This window comes from Garra rufa, chromosome 21 (assembly GCF_049309525.1).
Source record: "Garra rufa chromosome 21, GarRuf1.0, whole genome shotgun sequence".
NCBI classification, from domain to species: Eukaryota; Metazoa; Chordata; class Actinopteri; order Cypriniformes; family Cyprinidae; genus Garra; species Garra rufa.
The window spans coordinates 10,579,283-10,606,584 of record NC_133381.1 but is presented as its reverse complement, the minus strand read 5'-3'; the positions used below and the strand labels follow the sequence as shown (position 1 = coordinate 10,606,584).

Here is a 27,302-nt window from a genome sequence, read left to right as displayed (position 1 = left end):
AACAAGTCTTAATGTCTTAAGGAGTAATGCTTCTAAAAGTGATTCTGTCACCCTAAATTTCTATGTGGGTCACCGAAACAGCTTCTGGTCCCCATTGACTTCCATAGTAAAAAATATTGTACTATTTTTAGGGAACTTTCCATACTATGGAAACTCATAAAGGTTTGAAATAATAATGAGGATGAGTAAATGATGACAGATATTTATTGGTACTTCGAAAAATACAGTATAGTGCATGTCCAAAGCACCATGATAGTATGCTTTTTTTTATCAGTCATAAATGAAAGAAAAAGTAGGTTATGATAAAATGCTAAATTTGAACCCCAATATAGTGTAAAAAGATCTTTCTATAGCCGTCTTTATACTGCCCTTCACTCTGCCTGAGATTAAAGCTCCCAGCTGCAGGTCCCCAGACAGAAGTGGGGCAGCGGCCCCCAGGCTCCCATCTGATGATGGGCCGCTTCACCTCACTGGCTAACAGATGAGCCCTACTTCACAGTACGAGTGCCTTCTCCCAGAAACGACCTGACTTCAGAGAGAAGGAGAGGAGAACGTGCCTGTGCTGCTGGAAGCCTAATCTGTCATTCTAGCCTTATTACAGAGCTCTCTGTAGTAGAGCGGTTAAATATAGACCTCCATTTTACACAGACTGAGCAGTGGCACAAGGTCACAGCAGAGAGAGGGAGTATTCGTCATGGTGATCACTATGACCAACTCCCTCGGCAGAGTTTTAAGTCAGGTTTCATCTTTGTCATTGCATGGAAATGAGAATACACTCCGTCTGTTCGCAGAATTTGTAATTGAACCATAATGTGGCCTGCGCTCATCTTCATTTGCATGACATTTTCAGAGCTGCGCTGTGATTAGTTGAACAATCCATAGAGCGTAAACTGAAGCTCTTTGCTGTGGTTTATTACAAGCACAGATTAGCAACCCACCTAAAATCCTTCACCAAGAACAAAATTTATACCCTGTGACTGATCTGTAGGGAGATTTTAAATATCATATAGAATTTAATGGAATCTGTCAAGAATTTATGCGTGTATTTGATCAAAAATAAAGTAAAAGCAGTAATGTTGTTAAACATAATTTTAATATCTTTTCAAATATTATTTATTCCTTTGATGGCAAAGCTGAATTTTCAGTAGCCATTTCTCCAGTAATTATTATTATCAATTTTGAAGACAGTATAACTGCTTAATATTTTATAAGGATTCTTTGATAAATAAAGTTCAAAAGAACAGCATTTATTTATCATAAATGTGTGTGCTCTCCCTTTAGAGTATCCTTGCTGAATAAAAGTAATAATTTTTCATCTTAAACTGTGTTGTGTAAGATTAAAAATATATATACAGTGCTGTTCAAAAGTTTGAGATCAGTAAGATTTTTAATGTTTTTAAAATAAGTCTTTTTTTTCTCATTAAGGCTGCGTTTATTTGATTAAAAATACAGAAAAAAATTAATATTGTGAAATATTGCAATTTAAAATAGTGGGTTTCTATTTTAATGTACTTTAAAATATTATTTATTCCTGTGATGCAAAGCTGAATTTTCAGCATCATTACTCCAGTCTTCAGTGTCACATGATAATTCAGAAATCATTTTAATATGCTGATTTATTATCAATGTTGGAAACAGCTGTGCTGCTTAATGTTTTTTTGGGGGGAACCTGTGATACTTTTTTCAGGATTTATTTTAAATTAGCATATTAGAATGATTTCTAAAGAATTGTATGACACTAAAGACTGGAGTAATGACTGGAGTAAAATTCAGCTTTGCATCACAGAAATAAATTATATTTTAAAGTATATACAAATAGAAAACTGTTATTTTAAATTACAATAATATTTCATAATTTTACCTTTTTTTCTGTATTTTGATTAAATAAATGGAACTTTGATGAGCATAAGAGAGTTCCTTAAAAAAAAAAAGAAACATATTCATACACGCAATTACAAATAAAATTCTTAGCTGTCTTACTGAAAATTAAGTTTTATATTTGAGTTTCCAAAGTTTTTAGCCTTTGTTATCAGTCTTCTGAATGCAAATAAATAAAACATTTCATACAAGTTAGATGGCAGTGTCATCTAGTGGTGATGCGCCATATTTTCAGTAAAGGATGTTTGATATTTGCAGAATATATAAGTGTATACATATATATATTCTAATCGTTTGTGATTTGTTTATATGACATTTCTTCCATGAAGTTGAATGCTGCAGTAAATACATCTCAACGCTGTTCCCTTGCAGGTGAAACTGCCTTTCTCAATAGACCAGGTCACAGAGCTTCCACGCAATGACTTTCAGCTAATGATAAAGATGCATGCGCTGACCTCAGATCAGCTCGACTTCATCCACAACATGCGGCGGCGCAGTAAAAACCGCATCGCTGCTCAGCGCTGCAGGAAGAGAAAGCTGGACTGCATCCAGAACCTGGAGCGTGAGATTCACAAACTGGTAAGCTGCGCCAACAACCTTCAAGCGTTCTAGATTTTTCTACACCACCTTATTATTCCATGTATTTCTCCTCTGTTAGGTCTGCGAGAGGCAGAAGCTCCTAACCGAACGTAGCCAGTTGAAGACCTGCATGGGGGAGCTGTGGGAAAACTTCTCCTTTTTGTCTCAGGAGGTCTGCAGGGAGGAACAACGAAGTCCAGGACAATCTCAACCTCTGTATAATCTACACCCAGACCCAGTTTCATCTGGTCCAACTGGTACAGAACTTCGAATCTCTCCTAATCTCACCAGTATAGACGTCACTCTCACCTCTCACTCGTCCCCTGGCTTAACTGACTGCCAAACGCCACACTCGCACCTAAGAGTGAACAGAAAGGCTGTGCCACCCCAAGATAGTGTCACCTCTGAGAGGTCAAAACCTTCCCACGTGGTCAGCTCAAGTGTAACGACCGATTTCTGCCAGGAAATGACAGAGAAGTGTACGACAGAAGAGCTGCCTGAGAGAAACTGAGTCCGGTAAACTGCAGTTTTATCTTTTATCACGAGAATTGGTTCTGTGTGTTCAATTGTTACATTTTTGACAGTGTTAAAGAGACAGTTCACACAAAAATTCAAATTGTGTTATTAATTACTCACCCTCATGTCATTTTAAATCAATAAGGCCTTTGTTCTTCTTCAGAACACAAATTAAAGGAGTAGTACACTTTCAGAACAAAAATGTACAGATAATGTACTCACAACTGTCTTTTTTTCAGTCGTAAAGAAATTATGTTTTTGAGATTTCTCCCCATATAGTGGACTTCTATGATGCCCCCGAGTTTGAATTTCCAAGATGCTGTTTAAATGCAGCTTCAAAGGGCTCTAAATGATCCCAGCCGAGGAAGAAGGGGCATATCTAGTGAAACGATTGGTTATTTTCTAAATGATTTTACAATTTATATACTTTTTAATCACTAAATAGAGTACACACAGAGCTAGCTAGACAAGAAGAGCATTTGAGGTTACAAAGTATATAAATAGTTTTTTTTTTTTTTTTTGCAAATAACCGATCATTTCGCTAGATAAGACCCTTCTTTCCTCGGCTGTGTTCGTTTAGAGCCATTTGAAGCTGCATTTTGGAAGTTCAAACTCGGGGGCACCATAGAAGTCCATTATATGGAGAGAAATCCTGAAATGTTTTCCTCAAAAAACATCATTTCCTTACGACTGAAGAAAGAAAGACATGAACATCTTGGATGACAAGGGGTTGAGTACATTATCTGTAAATTTTTGTTCTGAAAGTGAACTACTCCTTTAAGAGATTTTTGTTGAAATCCGAGAGCTTTCTAAACCCTCAAGAAAACAACTTTATTGAATGATTTTTCTACATTGGTGTCTATGAAGGTCAGAAAGCTGTTGAATATCATCAAAAATATCTTAATTTGTGTTGAAGATGAACAGAGTTTGGAACAAAATGAAAAAGTAATTAATGACAGAATTGTCATTTTTGAGTAAACTATCTCTTTAAATTAGTTTTTCCGGTACTTTAGGCACCGGTTCTGTTGTTACGTTCATGGTGTATCACCTGACGTGTTTTTGCTTATGTGAGCATATGGATTAGTTCTCATACATGCTGTATAGATGCTAAAATCATTTTGGTTTTGAACATTACCTTCCTTTTCTATTTAATTATTCATTTTATGGAATCTGGTTCTCAGATTTATCTCAGGAATTGCATTTTTTGGCTATTTTAAATCAAGCAGCATATGCAAATGTGATATTGCGTGTTTGAAATCGTTTTGTATTTATTGTGGGTTAAAGCATTCCTTACTAAATTAAATAACAGAGAAACTAAACCGTTGCTCTTCTGAATTTGCAAGAAGCCGAGCAGTTTGTCAGCATGGCGAAATCGACATCTGAACTCTGTGTTCTCAAAATTATAGATGATGAAGCTATGACGATTAGCTGCCTGCGTTCCCTTAAACATTTTGTGATGAAGCATCATTTAAGCGTCATTTGATATGAAAGCAATTTTCTACTTTTTTTTTTTTTTTTCCAAGCTCAGTTTTCTAGACTGTTAATATGATTGATCAGGGATGTCTGTTGTATATAAAACTCTCCAAGCAAACTTTAGTAAATTAAGTTATTCTGACTTTGTTCGTTTTGGCAGCTCACGCTAAGATCTCTCATATCTGATTTGATTTCTTCAGGGCGCTACGCACATTTATCCTTTCACTGGAGTCAGAAATCAAAGCAAATCGATAATATTTATGTTTGGGTTTTTAAATGTTAAAAGTTTGCGTACTTATCCACAATATCCTAATAGTTTCACTTTTAAAACTCCCTCAATCAATTCGGTGTTGTCTTGCAACACTTTTACATGTTTGATTTCATAACATGAGGTGAAAATTCAAACCTTAAGGTGACAACAGTTAGAAAAGCTTCTATTTGCGTTGTTGTTGTTGTTGTTGCTTTAAGCTATCATGTGTAGAAGCCACTCACATCTGTATCATCACAATACTAAAGTTCAAAAGTGAGATGGGGTATTTGTTTTAATGTTTTAATAAATTTAGTCTGTTTACTTCAAATTATTGTGAACTGCATGAGTAAAGGAGAAATTTACTTCCAGGATGAAAACGTCCTGATAATTACTCACCCCCATGTCATCCAAGATGTTAATGTCTTTCTTTCTTCAGTTAAAAAGAAGTTAAAAAAAAAAAAAAATTCAAGGAATTTTCTTCATATAGTGGATCTCAATGGTGGCCAATAGGTTGAAGGTCCAAATGCAACTTCAATGCAACTTCAAAAAACTCTACACAATCCCAGCTGAGGAATAAAGGTCTTATCTAGTGAAACAAACAGTCATTTTCTTGAAAAACAAACAAACATGTATTTATTTTTCGAACCACAAATGCTTGTCTTGCACTAGCTCTGCAACTAGTGGTTAGTTCTTCGTCTATGTACTTTGGTTCAAAAAGGTAGGGTTTTCTCCTCCAACTTCAAAATTGTTTGATGTTGTTTTACATTTTTTGTAAAGGGCTTTTGACTTTCTTTGCATGTTCGCTTTTTAAATACTGTTTTGGTGAACCTTGCGTGATTACGTAATGAAAAAACTTTTCTTTCCCACTGAAGAAAAAAAGACATGAACATCTTGGATGACCTGAGGATGAATGAATTGTCAGAAAGTTTTCATTCCGGAAGTGATTATGCTTTATCTTATGTTTATGTTTAGCTTATGTTTGTATTGGGCAAAATCAATCAAAAAGCTTTGGCTTTAGTCATGTTGGTTAATTTGTGTACCATAAAAGATGAATTTCAAATAATTGACTGTCAAGACTTCAAATATGTTTACAAATTAAATGAAATTCTTTAGAATTTTTATTCTCACGAACTTTGAGTATGGATTTGGATACATTTTGTTATATGGCGCACCACAGTTGTGATATGAATATTGTGATAAGGGCAAATATGAATATAGGTTATTAGTTTACATGCAGTAGGGAGAGTTTGGACATCACAGATCTACCTGTAAAATCGATATACCTCTCGTCTCGGACAAGGTCTGTAGCAGAACTGGTTTACAACCTTTTTAAAAGACGTTTTACTATTGTTTCTTTTATGTAGATTTTGTATGTATTGTACATATTCTGTTTATAGGTATTTGTGGGATTGTTTTTGCTTTCTTTTGTTAATCGAATCTTGACAAAAGTTGTGACCTCAATGTTCATAATGTGTATTTGTTACTTTCTTGAATGTGTCCACATTGAATTTGTCTACTAGGATATTAAATAAATTGCCAAGCATGTTTTATGCAGATTGAATGCGTTTTGCATCATTTGCTCCGAGGAGCATCAAATTTGCATGATCCGTGTTCACCCTGAATTCAAACACAAACACTTTCGGAAATAAGAAAACTTTTATTTTCCTCTGAATTTGATGTAAGAGTCCATCAGCTTGCATCACATTTTATGGATGTAAGCTAAATGATTTAAAAATCTTCTTTTTTTGCCAGCTGTCTGAAGGTCTGAAGCTTATGCACAGATGTATTTTGGCTTCCATCATTAGACATGAAAAATGGTAAATTAAGGTGCTTACAATAATAAAAAAGAACAGTACAAAACAGCACTACTTATACCACAACGAAGCTGCGTTAAACCAGTGCTTTCCAGCAGAGTAGATCCGAGTGAAACCCTTTTTCACTGATATCTCCATTCATTTCTGCTCATGAACGGCCTGTTACATTCCTGTTGTCCTTCTGTCCTTCGTACTTTCACTTTTTCATGATCGAAGAAATATCCAAGAACACACTCTAAAAAAAAAAGAAGATATTTTTCATATCAGTCAACAAATTAGGCACACAAATGAGAAATAATAACAAACATCAGTATTTATAAAAAAATATTTCATTTCTTGTAACTGATTCTGATCTAGAAATAAAAGTATTTTTCTGTTCCGAAAATAAATTCCCAAATTTATTTTGAATAAGAAAGCTTTAAAATCCCTCTATATGACCAGCACACTAGTCATGCGACATTTGGGTGAATGTGATTTAACCAAGTACAACATGTTCCTGCATCAACATTCCAATCAACCAATCAGAAGGGATAACTTTTCAGGAAATGTCAGTTTTAGGTTTACGATCAGGGTTAGGTGCTTCTACACCCTTGTTAATCAGCTATCATTTCCCTCTGATTTTAGGAATAAATTATGGGTAAGGTTAGGTTTAGAGGGTAGGGAATGGGTTAAGTCTATATTTTTGGCCAGTAATGTTGATCCAGCATGTCTTTCTTGGCAAAATCAAGGCGACCCGCAAATTGCATCTACTTACCATAGACATCCGTCGTCCTCCCCCTGGTGGTGGGTTCATGGGCAGGTCACTGAGGGAACCCAGTTCGGACTCTGAATCCATTGTGGAGGTGCGACAGGACGGACTGCCTGAAATGCTGTCCGAGGGCATACGGACCATAAAACTGGCTTTCCGGTTGGGCGGACAGAAGTCGCTCTCGGAGGACACAGTGTCGTCCCCTAAGTCTGGCGCACGGCTAGGCCTGTGCAGAGCGGTGCGAAGGCAAGCTGGTATTTCCGTATGGCCCTCAGGAACCAGAAGACCTGAGTTGAAAGGCCTAACATCCCTCTCCGAACCGTTACTGCTCTCTAAATGCTGGACGTGGTTTTCCCGGTCCTCTAGTAAGTCCATGGACCCTTGGGAGTGGAGTTCATGAATCATTCCCTGGCTAGGCTGGCGCATTTGCCGGGGCTGCTGGGTTATGCAGGACACCGGGAGAGTGGCCGTGGCGAAACTGTTGTACCGGAGCATGTCGCTGCTCGAGCCGATGCAAGCGCTGGTTAGAAACAGCGAAGGGTCCGTTTGCCCCTGTTGGATAAAAGTTTTCAACTGAGGGTTTTTGTGGGGCGACATATTTGACATGACGCACAGCTGCTGAATAGTTGAGTGCTTGGGTTTGTAAAGACTGTCGTCTTCGACGAGCTGGAGGCCGCTCAGAGTCTGTTTAATTTTTTTCACCCCCAGGTGGGATATTTCCAAGAGGTTGAGGAACAACGAAGCCCCTGCGATGACAATCATGAAAACCATGAAGAGGGTCTTCTCCGTCGGCCTGGAGACATAACAGTCCACGCTGTTCGGGCAAGGCACCCTCTCGCACTTGTACAAAGGATCCAGTCCAATCCCAAATAAGATATACTGCCCCACAATGAACGCCACTTCCACCACTGATCTGGTAAGGATATGAATTATATATGTGCGCAGCAAGGAGCCCCTCAGAGGAGCCTTTCTAATTTTCTTCTGCTCCTCTAGCTTCCTCAGTTCCTTCTCCAACTTCTTGTGCTCTTCCAAGAGGCCCTCCGTCTCTTCCAGCTCGGCTCTCAGCTGGACTTTCCTCCTGTGACGTTCTTTCTCCAAAGCCCTCAGGTGGTACAATGCATGTCCCATGTACACCAGCGAAGGTGAGGAAACGAAAATGATCTGAAGTACCCAAAAGCGAATGAGCGATATCGGGAACGCTTGGTCGTAGCAGACGTTCTTGCATCCTGGCTGGTCCGTGTTGCAGACGAACTCGCTCTGCTCGTCCACCCAAACGTCCTCGGCTGCAACGCCAAGAACCAGCATCCGGAATATGAACAGGATGGTCAGCCAGATTTTACCCACGATGGTGGAGTGAATGTGAACCTCCTCTAAAATGCTCCCCAACAAGTTCCAGTCCCCCATTTTTACCGCCACATGTCCGTGCTTAGTTTAAGACAAAAAAAATAGGGGTTTAGCCTACTGTTCAAGTTCAAGCATGCATTTGACCAACATAAAAGCGTAAATTCCAAGTTTAGAAAGTCATGCACATGGAACAACAAACTGCTTTTGATGTAAACGAACTAAAACAAACTTACTTTTCAGTGGGATTTGCTGTCTAGTTTCCTTGGTATATAAACAAGCATGTTTTCCCCAACAAGGAAAGTCATTCCTTCATTTTACAGCCATGGAGTTTGCACATTAAAACGCAGCCAGTCTGTCCACATAATGTCGGCTACAGTGAATGCTCCCCACAGTTGTTGCATGCAGCGAGTTCACAGGATGTAGAAATTGATCAGAAACTGACGGGACAATGCCCCATGGCAGATCTTATCAAGCAATTGCTGAAAACAGCACCCCCACATGCATAAAAACTTGCTGGCGATGCCAACCAACCAAATGTCCCTCATGTAGTCAATACAATATTCTGCCAAACAGAATTTCATGATATTGCTCTCCAACAAGCCGTTTCCTTGCAAACCCAACTACCTTGAACAAGTAAATGGGTTTAAGTATGCGTAAACATGCTATTTAACCATTCATCTATAATGCTAGTCAATTTAAGCTCAATTTCATAGCCAACTGCATTGAGCACATCACTTAGATGGAGTTTTCAAAAGGTGATTTTTTTTTATCTAACCCTGCACCTCGAACAAAAGTGGATGTGGAATTTATCAACTCTATTTCACTGTTTTCCTGTGTTCCCCTTTGAGTTTGTGCCGAAGCTTTCCATGCTGTTTACGTTCGCGAGCACTCAATGTCAAATGAAAGACGTTGCACTCGATTGCATCAGGCCCCCCTCCTAAACTCAATCCATCAATACTGCAGTGATTTGTTTAGCATGTTCTTTTTTCTAGTTTTATGTGGCGCAAATCTCATTAAAAGCATATTTGCACAACATTGTGCGTTTACCCTATAAATCCAATAGCAATTGATTAAAAAAGCAAAAGCATGGTTTTATATTGAAACAACAAGGGGAGCGAGACTGGCCGCGATCCACCAATCAGCACATGCACGTGATTTTGTTATCCTGATTCGTCCCTGCACGAACCTTTCAGGCGCTGCACAACTGGATCATCTCGCCGATCACACTACATGCTTCATAAAATGACCAGCCATCCCTCAGGGCCTTTAATTAGCTTTCCATCACATGCTGACAGAGTCAATGGGAGATTGATTTGATTTTCCCTTGCAGAAGCTTGAACTGCAAATGCCAGAAGTCACATCAGGGACGTCGCATTACATAATGAGTTCATATGGTAGCAAGAGAATGGCAAAAAAACATCTATTTGTCTTTATTCTGGGGTGCTTCATTGGGTCTAATTGCCTTGATTGTGGCCAAAATATGCACTGAGTTTTTGAGGAACAGGTTGTAGGGTATTGCAATTGGGAAATATACTATAAGTGCAAAAACAATCATATATGTGACCCTGGACCACAAAACCAGTCTTAAGTCGTATTTGTAGCAATAGCCAAAAATACATTGCATGGGTCAAAAATTTTGATTTTTCTTTTATGCCAAAAATCATTAAGAAATTAAGTAAAGATTTTTTGTAAAATTCCTACTGTAAACATATCAAAATGTAATTTTTGATTTGTAATGTGCATTGTTAAGAACCTAATTTGGACAACTTTAAAGGTGATTTTCTCAGTCTTTTTGATTTTTTTGCATCCTCAGATTTCTGATTTCAAATAGTTGTATCTCGGCCAAATATTGTCATATCCTAACAAACCATACATCAATAGAAAGCTTATTTATTGAGCTTTCATATGATGTATAAATCTCAGTTTTGTCAAATTTAACCTTATGACTGGTTTTGTCGTCCAGGGTCACATATGTGCTGAAACCTACCTGGTCATTATCCCAAAATAAACCCTGTCAGTTTCACACCATTGCGAAGTGGTTTGTTTTGCAATAATGAGGGCCTGACTGTACATTATCTCACTTAAAGGAGAAGTTCACTTTCAGAACAAAAATTTACAGATAATGTCAGGATTACAGGAAAACATTTCAGGATTTCTCTCCATACAGTGGACTTTTATGGTGCCCTGAGTTTGAACTTGCACCAAAAACCAAAATGCAGTTTAAATGCAGCTTCAAACGATCCCAAATGCGGTTGTAAACTATCCCAGCTGAGGAAAAAAAGAGTCTTATCTAGCAAAACGATCTGTTTTTTAAAATACAATTCATATACAGTCGTGGCCAAAAGTTTTGAGAATTACATAAAAATTGGAAATTGGAAAAGTTTCTGCTTAAGTTTTTATAATAGCAATTTGCATATACTCCAGAATGTTATGAAGAGTGATCAGATGAATTGCATAGTCCTTCTTTGCCATGAAAATTAACTTAATCCCGAAAAAAACTTTCCACTGCATTTCATTGCTGCCATTAAAGGACCTGCTGAGATCATTTCAGTAATCGTCTTGTTAACTCAGGTGAGAATGTTGACGAGCACAAGGCTGGAGATCATTATGTCAGGCTAATTGGGTTAGAATGGCAGACTTGACATGTTAAAAGGAGGGTGATGCTTGAAATCATTGTTCTTCCATTGTTAACCATGGTGACCTGCAAAGAAACGTGTGCAGCCATCATTGCATTGCATAAAAATGGCTTCACAGGCAAGGATATTGTGGCTACTAAGATTGCACCTAAATTAACAATTTATAGGATCATCAAGAACTTCAAGGACAGAGGTTCAATTCTTGTTAAGAAGGCTTCAGGGCATCCAAGAAAGTCCAGCAAACACCAGGATCGTCTCCTAAAGAGGATTCAGCTGCGGGATCGGAGTGCCACCAGTGCAGAGCTTGCTCAGGAATGGCAGCAGGCAGGTGTGAGCGCATCTGCACGCACAGTGAGGCCAAGACTTTTGGAAGATGGCCTGGTGTCAAGAAGGGCAGCAAAGAAGCCACTTGTCTCCCAAAAAAACATCAGGGACAGATTGATCTTCTGCAAAAAGTATGGCGAATGGACTGCTGAGGACTGGGGCAAAGTCATATTCTCAGATGAAGCCTCTTTCCGATTGTTTGGGGCATCTGGAAAAAGGCTTGTCCGGAGAAGAAAAGGTGAGCGCTACCATCAGTCCTGTGTCATGCCAACAGTAAAGCATCCTGAGACCATTCATGTGTGGGGTTGCTTCTCATCCAAGGGAGTGGGCTCACTCACAATTTTGCCCAAAAACACAGCCATGAATAAAGAATGGTACCAAAACACCCTCCAACAGCAACTTCTTCCAACAATCCAACAACAGTTTGGTGAAGAACAATGCATTTCCCAGCACGATGGAGAACCGTGCCATAAGGCAAAAGTGATAACTAAGTGGCTCAGGGACCAAAACTTTTAAATTTTGGGTCCATGGCCTGGAAACTCCCCAGATCTTAATCCCATTGAGAACTTGTGGTCAATCCTCAAGAGGCGGGTGGACAAACAAAAACCCACTATTTCTGACAAACTCCAAGAAACTGCAATAATGTATATTTTGTATGTACAGATCAGCAGACTATAGAACCAAACAATATATTATAGACCAATATTATAGAACATCACTTGCAGCTGTGCTGGAATTGTGGTGGCAGAAAAACACTGGTAACAATTCCAGGGAAACAGGTCAAATCCATGAAATAAGAGAAAAAAATTAAGAAAATTAAGAAAAAAATCAGAATTAGAATGCAACTCATTTTTATAGAATACTGTCGTCAAAAACGCCATGTGAGATGTTTTAACAGACAGACTATAGATAAAACCTGCTAAGCATTTGATTTTAAAAATAGGTCTACATCACATATGCAGTTCATAGAGGACATATTGTATTAGCCCTACCATTTAATCCTATAATATTTTACATAAAATTTACCTAACGACTTTTTATTCCTTTTTATAGCCTTACGCATTATAACCAATCACACATGATTCTGTTGAGTTTATAAACGCAGTGGCCAATCAGAAGAGTCATCGTTGACACCCCGAGTTTTGTTTAGTCTTGTTCTGTAGCTGACTTCGCCAATTCTATCATCATAAAGGACGTCGTAAACAACATTAGGCAGAAGTAAGTATGGTAAGATATTCGTTTTATAGTGTAGACAGCTTTATTTATTATAATGGACGTTTCTGAGACTTCTTAAACTTGCAGTGAAGTGATATTCTCTGAGGTACTTTTGTTTGTTGTCTGTATCCACCTTTCGCTTCCTGTAAGAGCAGGCTCTCCATTTGTAATTTTTATGGGTCTGTCTCGTTTTGCTGCTTGATATTGCATGGTGTTGTGTCTTACCGTATTATTTTAATGTATTATCTTAATTATAAACACACTGGTTTGTAGTGCAAGCAGTTTTACCATTTACTGCACATTGTTATCCTTATTTCCCTATAGTGGCAAATGAAACATAAGTCTCACCTAATTGGTAACTTACAATCTTTTTATAAAGTTGTGATCATGTTAAAAATTTAGTGGTATTAAAAGATATTTAATGACATCCAATTCTAGTACTTATCTAAAAAGACTGGTTTATGATGTGCATAGTTAATACATTACAGGCTACCCTTCTGCCTATAGAGCCAATCATAAAATATATTTTTCTTTATTTGACTTTTTTCCTACTGCTACTTTAAATACTATTATAAAATCTAAATATTTAAATGTGCAGTAATTATAACAGAAAAACTTAGCTGTGGCCGCTGCAACAGCCTTTTGTTTTTGTTGTAGTATAGAAACATTTTGTTGTTTGAGGTGGGAGTTCGAAAATGGATGGAGGCAGTGGGATGGCCGTCCACCATGCTGATAGATTACTTTACTCTGATCCATTTCAATCAATACAGACTCGTGCAGCCCTGATCTGACTGTTTGGAGATAATGAGATTCCAGCACGCCTGCGGATATTTACCGAGAAGAGGTTTAGGGTGTGAACGGGGTAAAGAACAGAGCGTGAATAGCGTTCCCTTGAAAACATCTAAAAATAATGTTAGACTTGGAGGATCGTATTTTTTTTTCATTTAATTATTTTAGCCTTGTACTTGAGTTTCAAAGTATTTGATCGTTTTCAACTTCAACTTTACAGTGAACATAACCATGAATCATTTAGTACAAAAAGATATAAATTCTTTATGAAAAGATGAGATTGAAATCTGACACTGTGTGTGTATGTATATATATATATATATATATATATATATATATATATATATATATATATAGGATGATCATGCTTCTGACCTGTTAGACAAAGAAATGCTGTGCTGCAGAGATCATGGTGGGTTATGAACTGAGTGTTACACAACATTTGGCTCATCAAACTTTTAATAGCTTTCACATATACGGCATGAATTCTCATGCATCATCAATCACAACAAAACATACTGCGTTCTTACATGCTTTTTTAACAGCTCTCTTCATTCTCAAGTAAAACAACCACAATTTAATTAAAACATTTTAATTATATTTTGTATGTACAGGCACACAAACTAAAGAACCAAACAATATAGTATATATTTTACAATAACAAGAACTATGTAACGCAAAGTTATTCCATCTAAGATAATTAAAAGTCTTATAATTAAACTAGTCCTCTGACCATTACTAATTGACTGACTGAATTTCTATACTACACAAATCACATTTAAAGTAAGAGTTTATACAAATATAAAATTTTGTCAGTTCATTTTTACTTACCATGATGCCAAATTTTTCTATGGAACACTATATATAAATAAATATGTATATAAATATATAGATATAAAATAAGAATAATTTATATACATATACATATATATATATATATATATACATATATATATATATATATATATATATATATATATATTTTTTTTTTTTTTTTTTTTTTACATTTATATTTATTTTTTATATTTAGATTTTTATATTAAATATTTAAAATGGTTTAAAATAGCTGTTTTCTGTTTTATATTTTATGTAAATATATTTTATATTTAAATTTATATTTAAAATTTTATATTTTTTTGTATATTTATATTTTAATATATTAAATAATTATTATTAAATATATATAATGTGCTTTAAAATAGCTGTTGACTATTTAAATATACTAAATAAATATATTTTATATATATATATATATATATATATATATATATATATATTATTTATTTTGATAAACCAGTCTTAATTAACTTGCATTGTACTATAGAAAACGTAATATTCAAAGTATTCACTTTATATATATTTCACAAGAATAGAACAACACTTAATTTTTCCAGGATGCATTATCTGTTTCAAATTTCTTTGAATCACTATTCAGGAAATTTTGCTTCCTGTCATTCCAATTCAGATTCCAATTGAACTTCCTGTGGGGTGTGGCCAATTCAATTCGCATTTCAGTTCAAAAAAAGGAAGCGACTTCTAGGGCTGGGCGATATGGCTGAAAACTATATCACGATATCAGTGTTTCATATCGGTCGATATCGATAATTATTGATATTTTTATGACCCATTTAAAATAAGGTCCAGGAGAAAAATATATTACACTCAAGCATTTTTATTTTAAACTTAACCTGCCTCTGATCATAATCCCCTCAGTTATTAAGACAGAAATGTCAACAACCATGGAAAACTCAAATAATTAAAATGTAAACAAAGTCTAAAGTCACAATATACACCTAATTATCTCTTAATCCTCAATTCAAACCCCATTCATTGTTGATGAAGTGAATGGTCAAGCTAATGTATGGCCCAGAAGTACGGCTGGACCACAGGTCAGAGGTTGTTGCAAAGTACAACACAATCTTTTCTCTTGTGTCTTCTTCACAAACAATTACAATCTTTTTTTTTTTTTCAGAAATTCTTGTTTTAATTTTTCTGATAATCAAATGAAAGCAAAATCAGATTTATTTTTAAAAATAAAAATAAATGGAGCTTTACTTTTTAAAATTAATGCATAGAAGAAAAATTATATTCAGTTAAAAAAAGGTTTAATAATAACAGTATTTTTTCAACAATTAAGTGGTGACTCTATATTTTATTTTTTATCATATTGTTCTGTTACATGTTAAACCGTACTTTTATTTTGACAGGTTGTCGTGAAGTTTCAGTGTGTAATACAGAATGAATGATGCTAGTTTAACTAATGAAACGGTAAAATTGACCAAAAGTGACAATCACAGCAGCTTTGGAGATGTATTATGGAGTTTTTTCTGTTCATGTCAGATGCAAAGGCCAAAAATTAACGGGAGCGTCACGTGTGCAGTATGCGTGTAGTGAAAATAAAACGCCTCTCCTCAATTCATTCATATAGAGGCAAACGGAACATGCAGGATTCTTATTGAAAAGGTGTTTTTGCATTTCAGTTTTCACAGACACTAGTCCATATCGCGATCTGAATTAATTAACAGACCAACTTTTGATTTATTGGTCCGAAAATCGACGAATTCCGCGCTATAGTAAAATCCGTTTTTATGAATGGAGTCCGCGATCCCGTCTGTGAGGAGACATTGTAAACGCGCGATCGTGTAGAGACAGAAATCAAATGCCGTCGTGTAAATCAGATAAATAACATAAGGCTATTTAGTTTGTTTAATACAACAACATGGACCCGTTCTGTATGAAAGATAACCTTAACTTCTATTGTGATCTGGCGCTATGAACTGAATGTTAAAGGGGGGCTGGGCGGGCCTACCAAGAATACAAAATATCGAACGTTTTATCGAACACATTTTTTATTGATATCGATCTCTTGTCTATCGCGATATATATCGTTATCGTTTTATCGCCCAGCCCTAGCGACTTCATCTATTCTGAATCTTTTTGAACCTGTTTGAAAGACAAGATGGTGAGTAAAAGATGACAATTTTCATTTTTGGGTGAATTATTCCATGGGTGGCTAAACATTGAGCAAAGAGCATTAGAGATTAGATTAGAAATTAGAGCATTGTTGGAGCATTAGCATAACCATAACCTACATATAATAGAGTGTTTTCACAACGCATCAACTGAATGAAACTTGCATATTTTGCTAATTATTTCTGCTAAAAATGGTAGATTATTGTCATGTTTTGAGCTGTGTTAATCGGTCGGCCTGGGAAAAACATTTGGAGTATTAAAGACTGCCAAAAGTTAAAACAAATCAAGGAGAAGAGTGCAAAAAACTGAGAAACAAAAGGCGTTTGTGGTTGGCCAAACTGAACCAGGATTTCCAGGACAAGAATCTTGACAACATTCGTGTTTGTTCTTATCATTTCCGGTCAGGTAGGTGAAACATTAGGCTAATGTCTTAATTAATACTTCTTGTACGGCGATTAACTTTAGTTTGTCAAAATATTGAGCCCTTTCCTGCTTACTAAGTCCTTCTCTATATGATTTAGCAGCTCCTACATGTACTTTCTGTGGTTTAGTTAGCATGAATTAGCCAAACAATGGATTCAGTAATTGTGCAATGCTGGTGTTTACATCCAAGTATCGCCAATACGGCCGCGAATCTGGGTAACTGACCAAATCGCAAGTGCAAACCCTCTATAGAGTAGAATCCAGATATCTGGGTATTGTATCTTGTGGGTCAAGAGTTTGTATTAGTGTTGGTGCGAAGCCTCTCTAGCTCTTCCTCCAGTGTGTTGATCCTCTCCAGTAGACTGGCTCTGTCCTGCAGAGCTTTCTGTTCTGCCACTTTCTGCGCTTCCTGGATCTTCCTCTCATACCAGCGTTCTAGCTGTGTGGAGACCGTCTCGAAGAAACGCTGTGTCACCTCCATGGCGTGCAAGTTTGCCCGCTCTTGGGTGAAGGTGGCCTCCACGGGTCGCTGGGAAAACACCTCCAGGGTCTTCATGGTGTTGCTTTGCTGAGTTTGAGCGTGATGTGCTTTAATCCTATCTTTTAGGTGCCTGCTGTGTTTCCAGGCTGAGCCGGGAGCTGGTTCTGTATCGCTGTTGTTGAAACGCTTGCTGGATGTGGACAGGCTGCTGCTGTCACAGAGTTCATCCCTCTTGTCTGACCTGGACTTTGAGACATCAGCCTCCTGCACTTCTGCTCGGTGCCACTTGGGGTCAGCAGACGCCAGCTTCCGTGATAGAGGTTTGTGTTTGACCACTGAAGGAGCTGTTAGGTGATGATAATCATATGGGAAAGATTTTTTAGAAAAACCAAATACTGATTTCCGTTTGACTCTCATTAAATATATTTTACTAATTTAATCAGGTCTTAATTTAGAGTACAGTAATTAAAAACACTGAGGAAAGCACTTAAAATAAAAGGTGTAAGGCTTAAAGTCAACATTAAATTAAAAATGAACCCTATTTACTTTTTGGTCTTTATGAGCAACTCATCAGCTATTCTTCATTTTGAGAAATATGTCATATTATGGCAGTCAAGTGGACTAGGAAGGCCACTTTAAAATAAGTAAAACAAATGTATTTAAAATATAATTAAAATAAATAAATAAATAAAGTCTTAGTATCTTAATATATATAATTTGCTTCTTAGTTAAAATGTACCAATAAATCATGTTTTAAGGATGTTTAGACATAAAAAATAAATTAAAGCATTTTTTCACAACCTGAAGAACAATTCAGCATTTTTTTAAGCATCTCATTGTACTCAGAAATATGTCACATTGTGGCAGTAAAATATATACAATGTGCTTCTTAGTTAAATGTACATCTTGTTTATAGAGGTTTAGATGTTTTTACTATAAATAATGACACTTCAAAAAATCAAACCTGAAGAATTATTCAGCTTTTTTTCTTTTTAAATATCCCATTGCACATAGAAATATGTGATATTTTGGCAGTAAAATAGGTCAGTTCATGTTCACTTTAACATAATAATTATAAATATAATAAAAATACATAGTGTTCAAGATAAAGTTTCTAAAAAGAACTCTTTCATTTACTTTTTTCATTTACTTTTAAAAAATACAGAAAAAAGTAATATTTTTTTTTAATTATTGCAATTTAAAATAACAGTTTTTTATTTTAATATACTATAAAATATAATTTATTTTTTTCATCAGCCATTACTCTAGTATTTAGTGTCAAATGATCCTTCAGAAATCATTCTAATATGTTGATTTATTATCAATGTTGGAAACAGTTGTGCTGCTTAATATTTTTTGTAACCTGTTATACTTTTTTCAGGATTCTAGAAATCTTTTCTAACAATAAGTCTTTACTGTCACTTTTGTATCAATTTAACACGTCCTTGTTGAATAAAAGTATTACTTTCTTTCAAAGAAAGAAAAAACATTACTGACCCCAAACTTTAAACGTCTGTGTATACTGTTAGAAAAGGTGTTTACTTTAAATAAATGCTGTAAATTTGAACGTCTTATTCATCAAAGAATCCTGAAAAAAATATAAATTAAGCAGCACTTATAATAAATTAGCATATTAAAATGATTTCTAAAGGATTGTTTGACTCTGAAGACTGGAGTATTGATGCTGAAAATTCAGCTTTGCTTCATTAAAGAAATTAAAAACCACTATTTTAAATTGCAATAATATTTCACAATATTACTGTATTTTTCTGTGTTTTTTAATCAGATAAACGCAGCCTTGATAAGTAGAAAAGACTTCTTTAAAATAAAAAACGAAAAAATCTTACTGATCCCAAACTGTATATAATATACTTTTTAGCTAAATGCACATCTTGTTTTAATGATGTTTAGATATTTTTACTGGAAATAATGATACTGATAAAAAATAAATAAATCAGTGCATTTTTGTCAAACCTGAAGAACTGTTCAGCTTCATCTCAAAGTATCTCCTCCCACGTGCGTCCTCAAATTCAAGACTTTTCACATCATTATTAGGACGTGCTCCTGGGCTGGGCAACACATTAACATAGGTGGCCAGCGAGCTGGAGCTCTCCTCAGAGACGAGCGACAGCAGCGGGAGACCCTCGGGGTCCGAATTTACCAGAGACTGATCCACTGATGGAGAGCGTAGAAGTTTGTAGTATTGTGTCTCTGCAGGCATCTGCACTTCAAGATCCTGAATCTTAGACATGCACCAGCTTTTCACTGCATTACTAGCAGCTACCTGCTTGAAAGACAAAAACAATTGACACAAGTTTAATCAATAATGTCCAGGCCAATGCAACTGTAGTCGAGCATCTCTTAAGGCGTTGTACCTGTTTTCTCTCGCCCTCCATGCGTTCCAAGGTGGCTCTTTGATTGATTCGATAATGACACTCCATCCTCTCAGCCGACACACGCTCCTGCGTGAGTTTCTCAAGAACTTTAATCTGAACAGACAGAGATTCAAGTCTGTAATAAGCACATTTTCACCGCCATTGGTTTCAGAAATCAGTATCAATCCGGTATCACAGCAAACGACAAACCTGATGCTTGTTTTTTTGCTCTATTCTGCCCAGCCTGCAGTTGATCTCCTCTTGGACCGTGTGAACCTTGGACCTCATCTCCATCTTTGCGGCTTTCAGCTTATTCTCCAGGGTTTTAATGAGGGGCTTACAGTGACAGTCATTCACAGGAGCCTGTTTGCAGACACTGGTTAAGAGGTTTAAAACAAACAAATGCATTGCATTAACTCTAATGTAGAGTTTACCTGCTTTATCTGTCCATCTTTATCCCTGTAGAGTGTATAAAGCTGAAAGGCTTTTCCAGGAGTTTCCTCTTCCTCTTGAGAGCTGGAGCTGCTGTGTTTTACTCTGTAGGATGGAGAACCTCTCTCATGTAGCTGATACTCTCTCCGGAACACATGTTCCAACTTTTTTTAAATAGCAAAAACATATTTAGAATGATTGAACAGAGAACTTTTTTAAATGTTTATGTTAAAGCAGGGATTATTAAATAGCATATGCTATAAGTATAATAGGAATATTTGTAGCAATAGCCAACAATATATTGTATGGGTCATATTTATTGATTTTTCTGTTATGCCAAAAATCATTAGGATATTAAGTAAAGATCATGTTCCATGAAGATATTTTTTGCATTTCCTCCGTAAATATATCAAAACATAATTTGCGATTAGTAATATGCATTGCAACTTTAAAGGCGATTTTCTCAAGATTTAGATTTTTTTGCACCCTCAGATGACAGATTTTCAAATACCTCAGCTAAATATTGTCCTATAAATCTCAATTTCAAAAAATGTACCCTTATGACTAGTTTCGTCGTCCAGGGTCATCTAAATAAACTTGTTGCTTCAACATTGCTTTTCAAATTTCACGACACTTTAAGACAAAAAAAATTAATAAGCCTGATTATATTGGGTTATACCAATAAAAGCAATTCAGATGACTTTAAATAAGTATTTCTTATTTGTATTAGATATAGTTTAATACATTTCTTCTTTGTAATGATCACTAAATTGTTTTAATAGTAATATTATTAGGATTTTTAAGATACACCCTTTAGGATAATTTTAAAAAGTTGTCACCTAAACACCTAAATTAGTTTGTTTTAAAATGAAAAAATTAATATTAATAAAATCTACCTGATTTTAATATTTACTCTTAAGGTTAGACACTGCAGGTGAATAGGGTTAAACTAACTAATAACTAATAGTTATCACCTTACTTACCCAGCTGATTGATTACTTTGATAATTGCAAACATTTTTTTGTATTACAAGTTTTCTAAAATGTTAGGTTTAAATATGCAAATGAGGCATTATTTGATTAAATATGCATACATTTCTAGTACAAAAATCTAAACACTGGATCAAGTCAGTTTCAAAATTCTTGTTTATTTTATTTTTTTACATATTAGAGTCAATAGTTTTTACAGAGGGAATTTTTGAGTATCTAATTTCGTCACAACATATTTCAGAAAAAACAGAACAGACAGGAAACACTATATTTTTTAAGGGTAAAACAATAAAATTAAAATAAAACACTATATGCCATTTTTTGGGTAAAACAATAAAATGTTGTATAAAATCAAGCAAATTATATATGAATGAATCCCTCTGTTAAAACCTTCAGGATATAGACAGGAATAAAAATGTAAAGTTTGGTGTGTGTAAGTGCTACTGAAGTGGAGATTTCTGGCTCAGTGTAGAAGAAAAAACTCATTTTGAGAAAACAGCCTTTAAAATATGCATTGTAATTGAAATAAACGACACAAATAGATAAAGTGCTATAAAATAAACACTTAACAGTTAAAGTAACGGATATTTTCTTTCCACTAGTCTGAAAAAGCACTTTATGAAAAACCAAAAAGCCCAAAATCTCAAACTTGATAGGTGTCTCCCCTTAAGATTATTTACTATTGTTGAGATTAATTTATTTTATTAAAAAAATAAATAAATCATTAGTTTGTGTTTATTTGTTTGTTATTAAGCCATTTAATAAGCATCAATAATGTATCATTACTGCAAAATAAACCATCTAGAATCATACAACACTAAATCATCATGCATTAACAAAGTACATATTATACACTGCTCAAAAAAAGTAAAGGGAACACTTAAACAACACAATGTAACTCCAAGTGTTCCCTTGATTTTTTTTTTTAGCAGTATGTATTATGATAGGTATTAATTAATAATAAATATAATGAATCACTACCTTTCTTCTTGGACTTCTGATCTTTCTCGTCGTGCCGGGACTCAGAGTTGCTGCGTTTCGTTCAGGTTGTATCCTGTGATGTACTTGATCACTGTTGTTTGTGTCTTCTGCCAGTTCGGTACAGTCCTGCACAATGATGGGAGTGCTTAGCATGCAAGGGATATTTAGGCGAAAACAATCACTTGACCTCTGATCCTTTTAGGGTTATGGAAGCTTAGTGGTCATGTGACATTTTCTTGTGACTGGCCCCTAGACCCCAATCATATTACAAACGATGAATCTGCAGTAGCGCAGATGTCTGAATTTTCCACCTTCTCTCTGGAGGATTGAACTCTGGGGAGGGACTGAGTTGTCCTCTGGGCCCGCAGGACATCTCGTCTTTTTCTCACTGTCTTTCCACGAGAAAAACGCTGCACCTGAGCAGGAAAGTACAACCTGAGTTAGCAAAGCTACTGATAGAATAAGGATAGAAGTTTGGGTGGTTAGTATATTTCATTTAGATTCTGTAACTACACCAGGACAGATGTAAATAACTGTAAATGGCTAACTTAAAAATGTTACTTGAAAAAAAAAAAAATTCAATAAAGTAAAATGTAAAAAAAAATCTAAAACTCATTTTAAATATACTGAATAATTTTTTTCCATTTCAATTTTTCTAATAATATTTTAAATAATAATAGTAATATTAAAACTAATTCAAATAAAAAATAGCTACTTGAAATAAAAAAGATGAATGAAATAAAGTAAAATGTAAAAAATAAAATCATTTTATTTCAGCTAGATGCCAAAGCAGCATCTCATTTTCATTTATTTTTGTTTGCAATTTAAAACTGAAAAAAACTAGTAAACATTAAAAATATATTATAAAAAATATTTTTTATATTTTATTTTATTAATAATATTTAAAATAATAGTATTAAAACGAATTCAAATTAAAACAAAAATTACACATTTGTATTTATTTAATAATACATCATTTTTAATAATATTTTATTAATTTATTTTTTTTATTAATTTTATTAATATTACTAAAAAATAAACAGACTACAACTAAACAGAAAAATGCATATTTTATTTTATTAATAATAATATTCAAAATAATAAGATTAAAACTAATTAACATAATAACAGAAAGTACATATTTTAATTAATTATTTGTATTTATATATAATTCTATTACCATTATATTGTTATAATAATAATATTTAAAGTAATAATAAATAATACAAATTACAACATCAATTAAATTTTAAAATGAAAAAAGAAAATACATATATTTTTATTAATATGACAATTTTTATAATTTTTTTCATTAATAATAATAATAATAATAATAATATTTTAAATGATTAAAATTTAAACTGTAATTAAAATGAAAACGTTTGTCTTAATATTTTATGAATAATACATAATTTTATTAGTAAAATTGTATTATAATATTTAAAATAACAATAACAAAAATTAAAACTAATTAAAATAAAAACAGAAAATAATAATTTAATTATAAAATTGTATTAATAAAATTTTATTTTATTAATAATATTTTAAAAATAATTTAAACTAAATAAAATTAAAACAGAAAATACAAAAATAAAAAACAGTTAAAATATTTTAAAAACAGAAGTACATCATCTGAAGGCACGTGTCTTTTTCCTTCTTGCGTCTTTTGCAGCACCTTGAGCATGTGTACTGTGTTTTTATGAAGCATTCATTGACATTTACATTGTAGTACTTGTAGCTGGTGACTGTGATTGAGTGAGTCATTTGAATCATTTGTCAAACAAATGATTCAAAAACTCTGAATCATTTAGAAATGAATTAAGCGACTACCTTTATAATTCATTGAAACTTTAAACTTATTTGTTCTTTTTACAAACAAATCAAGGAACTGTCTTTATGAGTCAATCAATGAATCAGTCATCAAACAGGTTTGTTCAGTAGAGCTGATTCTGTAGTGAGTCATTTAATGTTTTTTAGAAAGAGTATGTCTGACAGTGCAATGAACTGCTTCTAAATAGAAATGATTTGTTATTCTTTGTAATAACATTACTTACCTGATTGGATTTTGCTAGAAGAATAGCCAAATCTCGGTTGTTATTGTCCCGGGCTTTATCAAGAGCAGTGTGGCCTGTCTGTTGATAGATTTAGTGTGTAAAACAATTGTCATTAAGCAGGTTGAGCTATTGCATCATGCCACCCCAACCCCCATTATAACGTACTGTCATAATAACCATACAATCATAAAGAGATTCAGGCATATCATGAGATTACATTACTTACATTATTTTTGATGTTTGCGTCAGCTCCTGCTTCCAGTAACAGATCGACAGTTTTCTTGTGATTTAGGGCAGCAGCGACATGGAGCGCAGTGTCTCCTATCTATAAAATAAATAGTTTTTCTGCAAGATTTTTTATGTAATTTCCAGACAAAGACACTGTAATCTAAACTACACTCTAGCAGTTCAAAGACTATTATAATTGTTTGTTTATTTGTCTCTGAATTTTTCATTGTGTGCCACTTTATTATAGTTTATTGAAGTATAAAATAATACACTATCAAGCCATAAATTATGCCGTTTTCTTTTCTTTTGAAAGTTTACAGCATAATTGCCTATTAACTTAGACAAAATAATTTAGAAACTAGGACACAGCAGTGACACAAAAAATAAACCACATTGGTGATGGATCCAAAACAATCCGAATAAGGATCTGACCTGGTTTTTCTCAGCCACAGAGCAGAAAGAACCCAAGAGGATCTTAATCATTGCCAAGTGATTGTAGCGTGCTGCAATATGTAAACATGTGTCACCTGCCTGGAAAGAAAAAAATTGATTCTTCTTTGTTTTCACAATATATATATATATATATATATATATATATATTGCAATTTATCTAAACATTTAAAATAGATTGTAATGATTTTAGAGTTCACATGCATTGTTTTTGCTGTCAGGCATTGCTCCACCTAGTAGTAGCACTTGAGCGGTCTGGGAATGGCCATTCTGAGATGCTAGATGTAGAGGTGTGTTTCCTGCCTTTAAAAATAAAATAATAATACAGATTAATTAATGGAATGGAAACTGATTGCATAATGTTCATTCATCAGACTTCACCAAAAAACAACAACAAACCTTTAGCAGATATAGATAAAAGAAAGAAAAAAAAGAAAGAAAGATAATGGAAAATGCATTTTTATGCACACTTTAACAATAAAATAATAATCAATTAATAAATAAACATGTTAAAAAGAAAGATCTTTGAAAATTAAGAAATGCAATCTTTAAAATTTATTTAAAAATGTCAAACATTTTAAAAAGAAAGAGCCTGTAAAAAAATGAATAAATAAATAAACATTTTTTAAATATCCTGGAAAATGCATAAAAAAAGAATGCTAGCTTTAAAAAGATTTTTTTTTTAAATGCATTTTTTTTAAAATGTAAACTTTAAAAATGAAAACAAACAAAGAACAAACAAACATTTTTTAACAGAAAAATCCTGGAAAAGCATTTTTTTATCATTCAAAAATTAAACAAATAAACAAAAAAAAAGATCCTTGAAATGCCTTTTTAAAAATGCTGATTTTAAATAAATAAATAAATATATATAAAAAGAAAAGATTCATGGAAAATGCATTTAAAAAAAAAAACAATAACATGCTAAAAATAAATATCTTCAATAAAGTGCTTTTTTAATGCAAACCTTAACAATTATAAAAACAAATTAAAGATTTAAAAAAATGCATTTTTTTTTACATTTTTAAAAAAAATGTTAACTTCAAAATGATCAAAATAAAAGAACGATCATGTAAAAATAAATAAATAAATAAATATTTTAAAAAGACAGACCCAGGAACATGCATTAGAATGCCAAAAATGCAAAAAATATATATATTTTTTTTAAATGCTAACTTTAAAAGTTCCTGAAAAATGCATTAGAATGCAAAAAAAATAATTAAAAAATGAATAAATAAATGTTAAAAAAGAAAGATCTTTGAAAATACATATTTTAAAAATGTGAACTTAAAAATAAATAAACATTTTAAAAAGAAAGATCCTGGATAAGGCATTTTTTTTACTTAAACTTAAAAAAACTTAAAATGTATCATTTGAAAAATATATATTTCAATGTACAGGGAAAAAAATATGTTAGCAGAAGTTCCTTTTATTTTTCTAACTGAAAAAGCAATAATAATATTTTAAAATAATAATAAAAATAAAAGATGAATAAAGGACTTTTGAACTTTGAGTTTCAAATGGAAATACAGAGAAAAAAAAAAGGAAAAAAAATGCTTATTAAAATATTTCTTGGGGTCTTCTTTAAATTGATAATCTGGTTTAGTCCTAAAGTAAATGGAAAATAATGACTTACTTTGTTCTTCACTTGGACATTGGCTCCAGCTTTGACCAGTAGCTTTACACATGAACAGAAGCCATGCCATGATACCTCATGCAAAGCAGTGTTTCCCTCCTAAAGAGAGAAAATCAGATTCTGTAATTGATTTTAACACAAATAAATAGTTTTCAGTTAACAAAACTGACTTATCTGACATAACTGACCAGGTTTATTTACAACTAGCAAGATTCCTGAATCTTGATTTGTATAAATTACAACACTTCTTATATTATAATATTCATGATGGAACAAAAAGTGGATTTTTGTATATAGCAAACGAACAGACCTTGTCTTGTAGATCAAGTGCACAGCCTCCCTGAATGAGGGCAGAGATGGCGTCACGGTTGCCCACAACAGCTGCCCGGTGCAGGGCTGTTTGATGACCCTGAAAAAAAAACAAAATACATTAAATTTTATCCCTGTTGTTTTGGCCAAGCTCAAATGCCACCAGAGGTCATACATCAGCCACATTAAAATTTTGCTAGAAGTTTGTAAAACTGTGGCCTTGCCAAAAATCTCAAGAATATTAGCTTAAGCCTTCTTATCATTCTCTCAAGGGAATAATGATCAGCACAAACACAAAAACAGAAGCAAAAGAGATCGACCATGAGTTTACATCTCCCAGGTTGCCTTTATTACTGCCGTCAGCCCCCTGCGGAGAGAGCGCTGCCTCCGTGTGACTGTTATGTG

The 27,302-nt window shown here is 34.0% G+C and overlaps 3 protein-coding genes across 3 annotated transcripts in view; 1 reads left to right on the top strand and 2 right to left on the bottom strand.

Moving 5' to 3' along the window:
* bach2a (BTB and CNC homology 1, basic leucine zipper transcription factor 2a) overlaps nucleotides 1–3,243 on the top strand; it is a 31,613-nt gene extending 28,370 nt beyond the window's left edge. The window contains exons 4-5 of the mRNA XM_073826649.1: nucleotides 2,251–2,457; nucleotides 2,537–3,243. Coding sequence (XP_073682750.1) covers nucleotides 2,251–2,457; nucleotides 2,537–2,968 — 639 coding nt within the window. The 3' untranslated portion in view covers nucleotides 2,969–3,243. The remainder of the gene's footprint in view (nucleotides 1–2,250; nucleotides 2,458–2,536) is intronic.
* Nucleotides 3,244–7,159: 3,916 nt separating this feature from the next.
* On the bottom strand, nucleotides 7,160–8,963 carry gja10a (gap junction protein alpha 10 a). Its single transcript, XM_073826547.1, has 2 exons — nucleotides 8,836–8,963; nucleotides 7,160–8,683 (listed from the first exon to the last, which is right to left on the bottom strand). The coding sequence occupies exon 2, from the start codon at nucleotides 8,660–8,662 to the stop codon at nucleotides 7,160–7,162; it is 1,503 nt and encodes a 500-aa protein (XP_073682648.1). The 5' UTR covers nucleotides 8,663–8,683; nucleotides 8,836–8,963.
* An 8,237-nt stretch (nucleotides 8,964–17,200) lies between these two features.
* ankrd6a (ankyrin repeat domain 6a) lies at nucleotides 17,201–27,302 on the bottom strand. The gene is made up of 14 exons (XM_073827241.1): nucleotides 27,218–27,302; nucleotides 26,899–26,997; nucleotides 26,589–26,687; nucleotides 25,153–25,255; nucleotides 24,935–25,029; nucleotides 24,501–24,599; nucleotides 24,275–24,352; nucleotides 22,532–22,636; nucleotides 22,221–22,346; nucleotides 20,253–20,414; nucleotides 20,029–20,181; nucleotides 19,819–19,932; nucleotides 19,418–19,730; nucleotides 17,201–17,787 (listed from the first exon to the last, which is right to left on the bottom strand). Exons 1-14 carry the CDS (start codon nucleotides 27,218–27,220, stop codon nucleotides 17,252–17,254), a joined length of 2,085 nt encoding a protein of 694 aa, XP_073683342.1. The 5' UTR covers nucleotides 27,221–27,302; the 3' UTR covers nucleotides 17,201–17,251.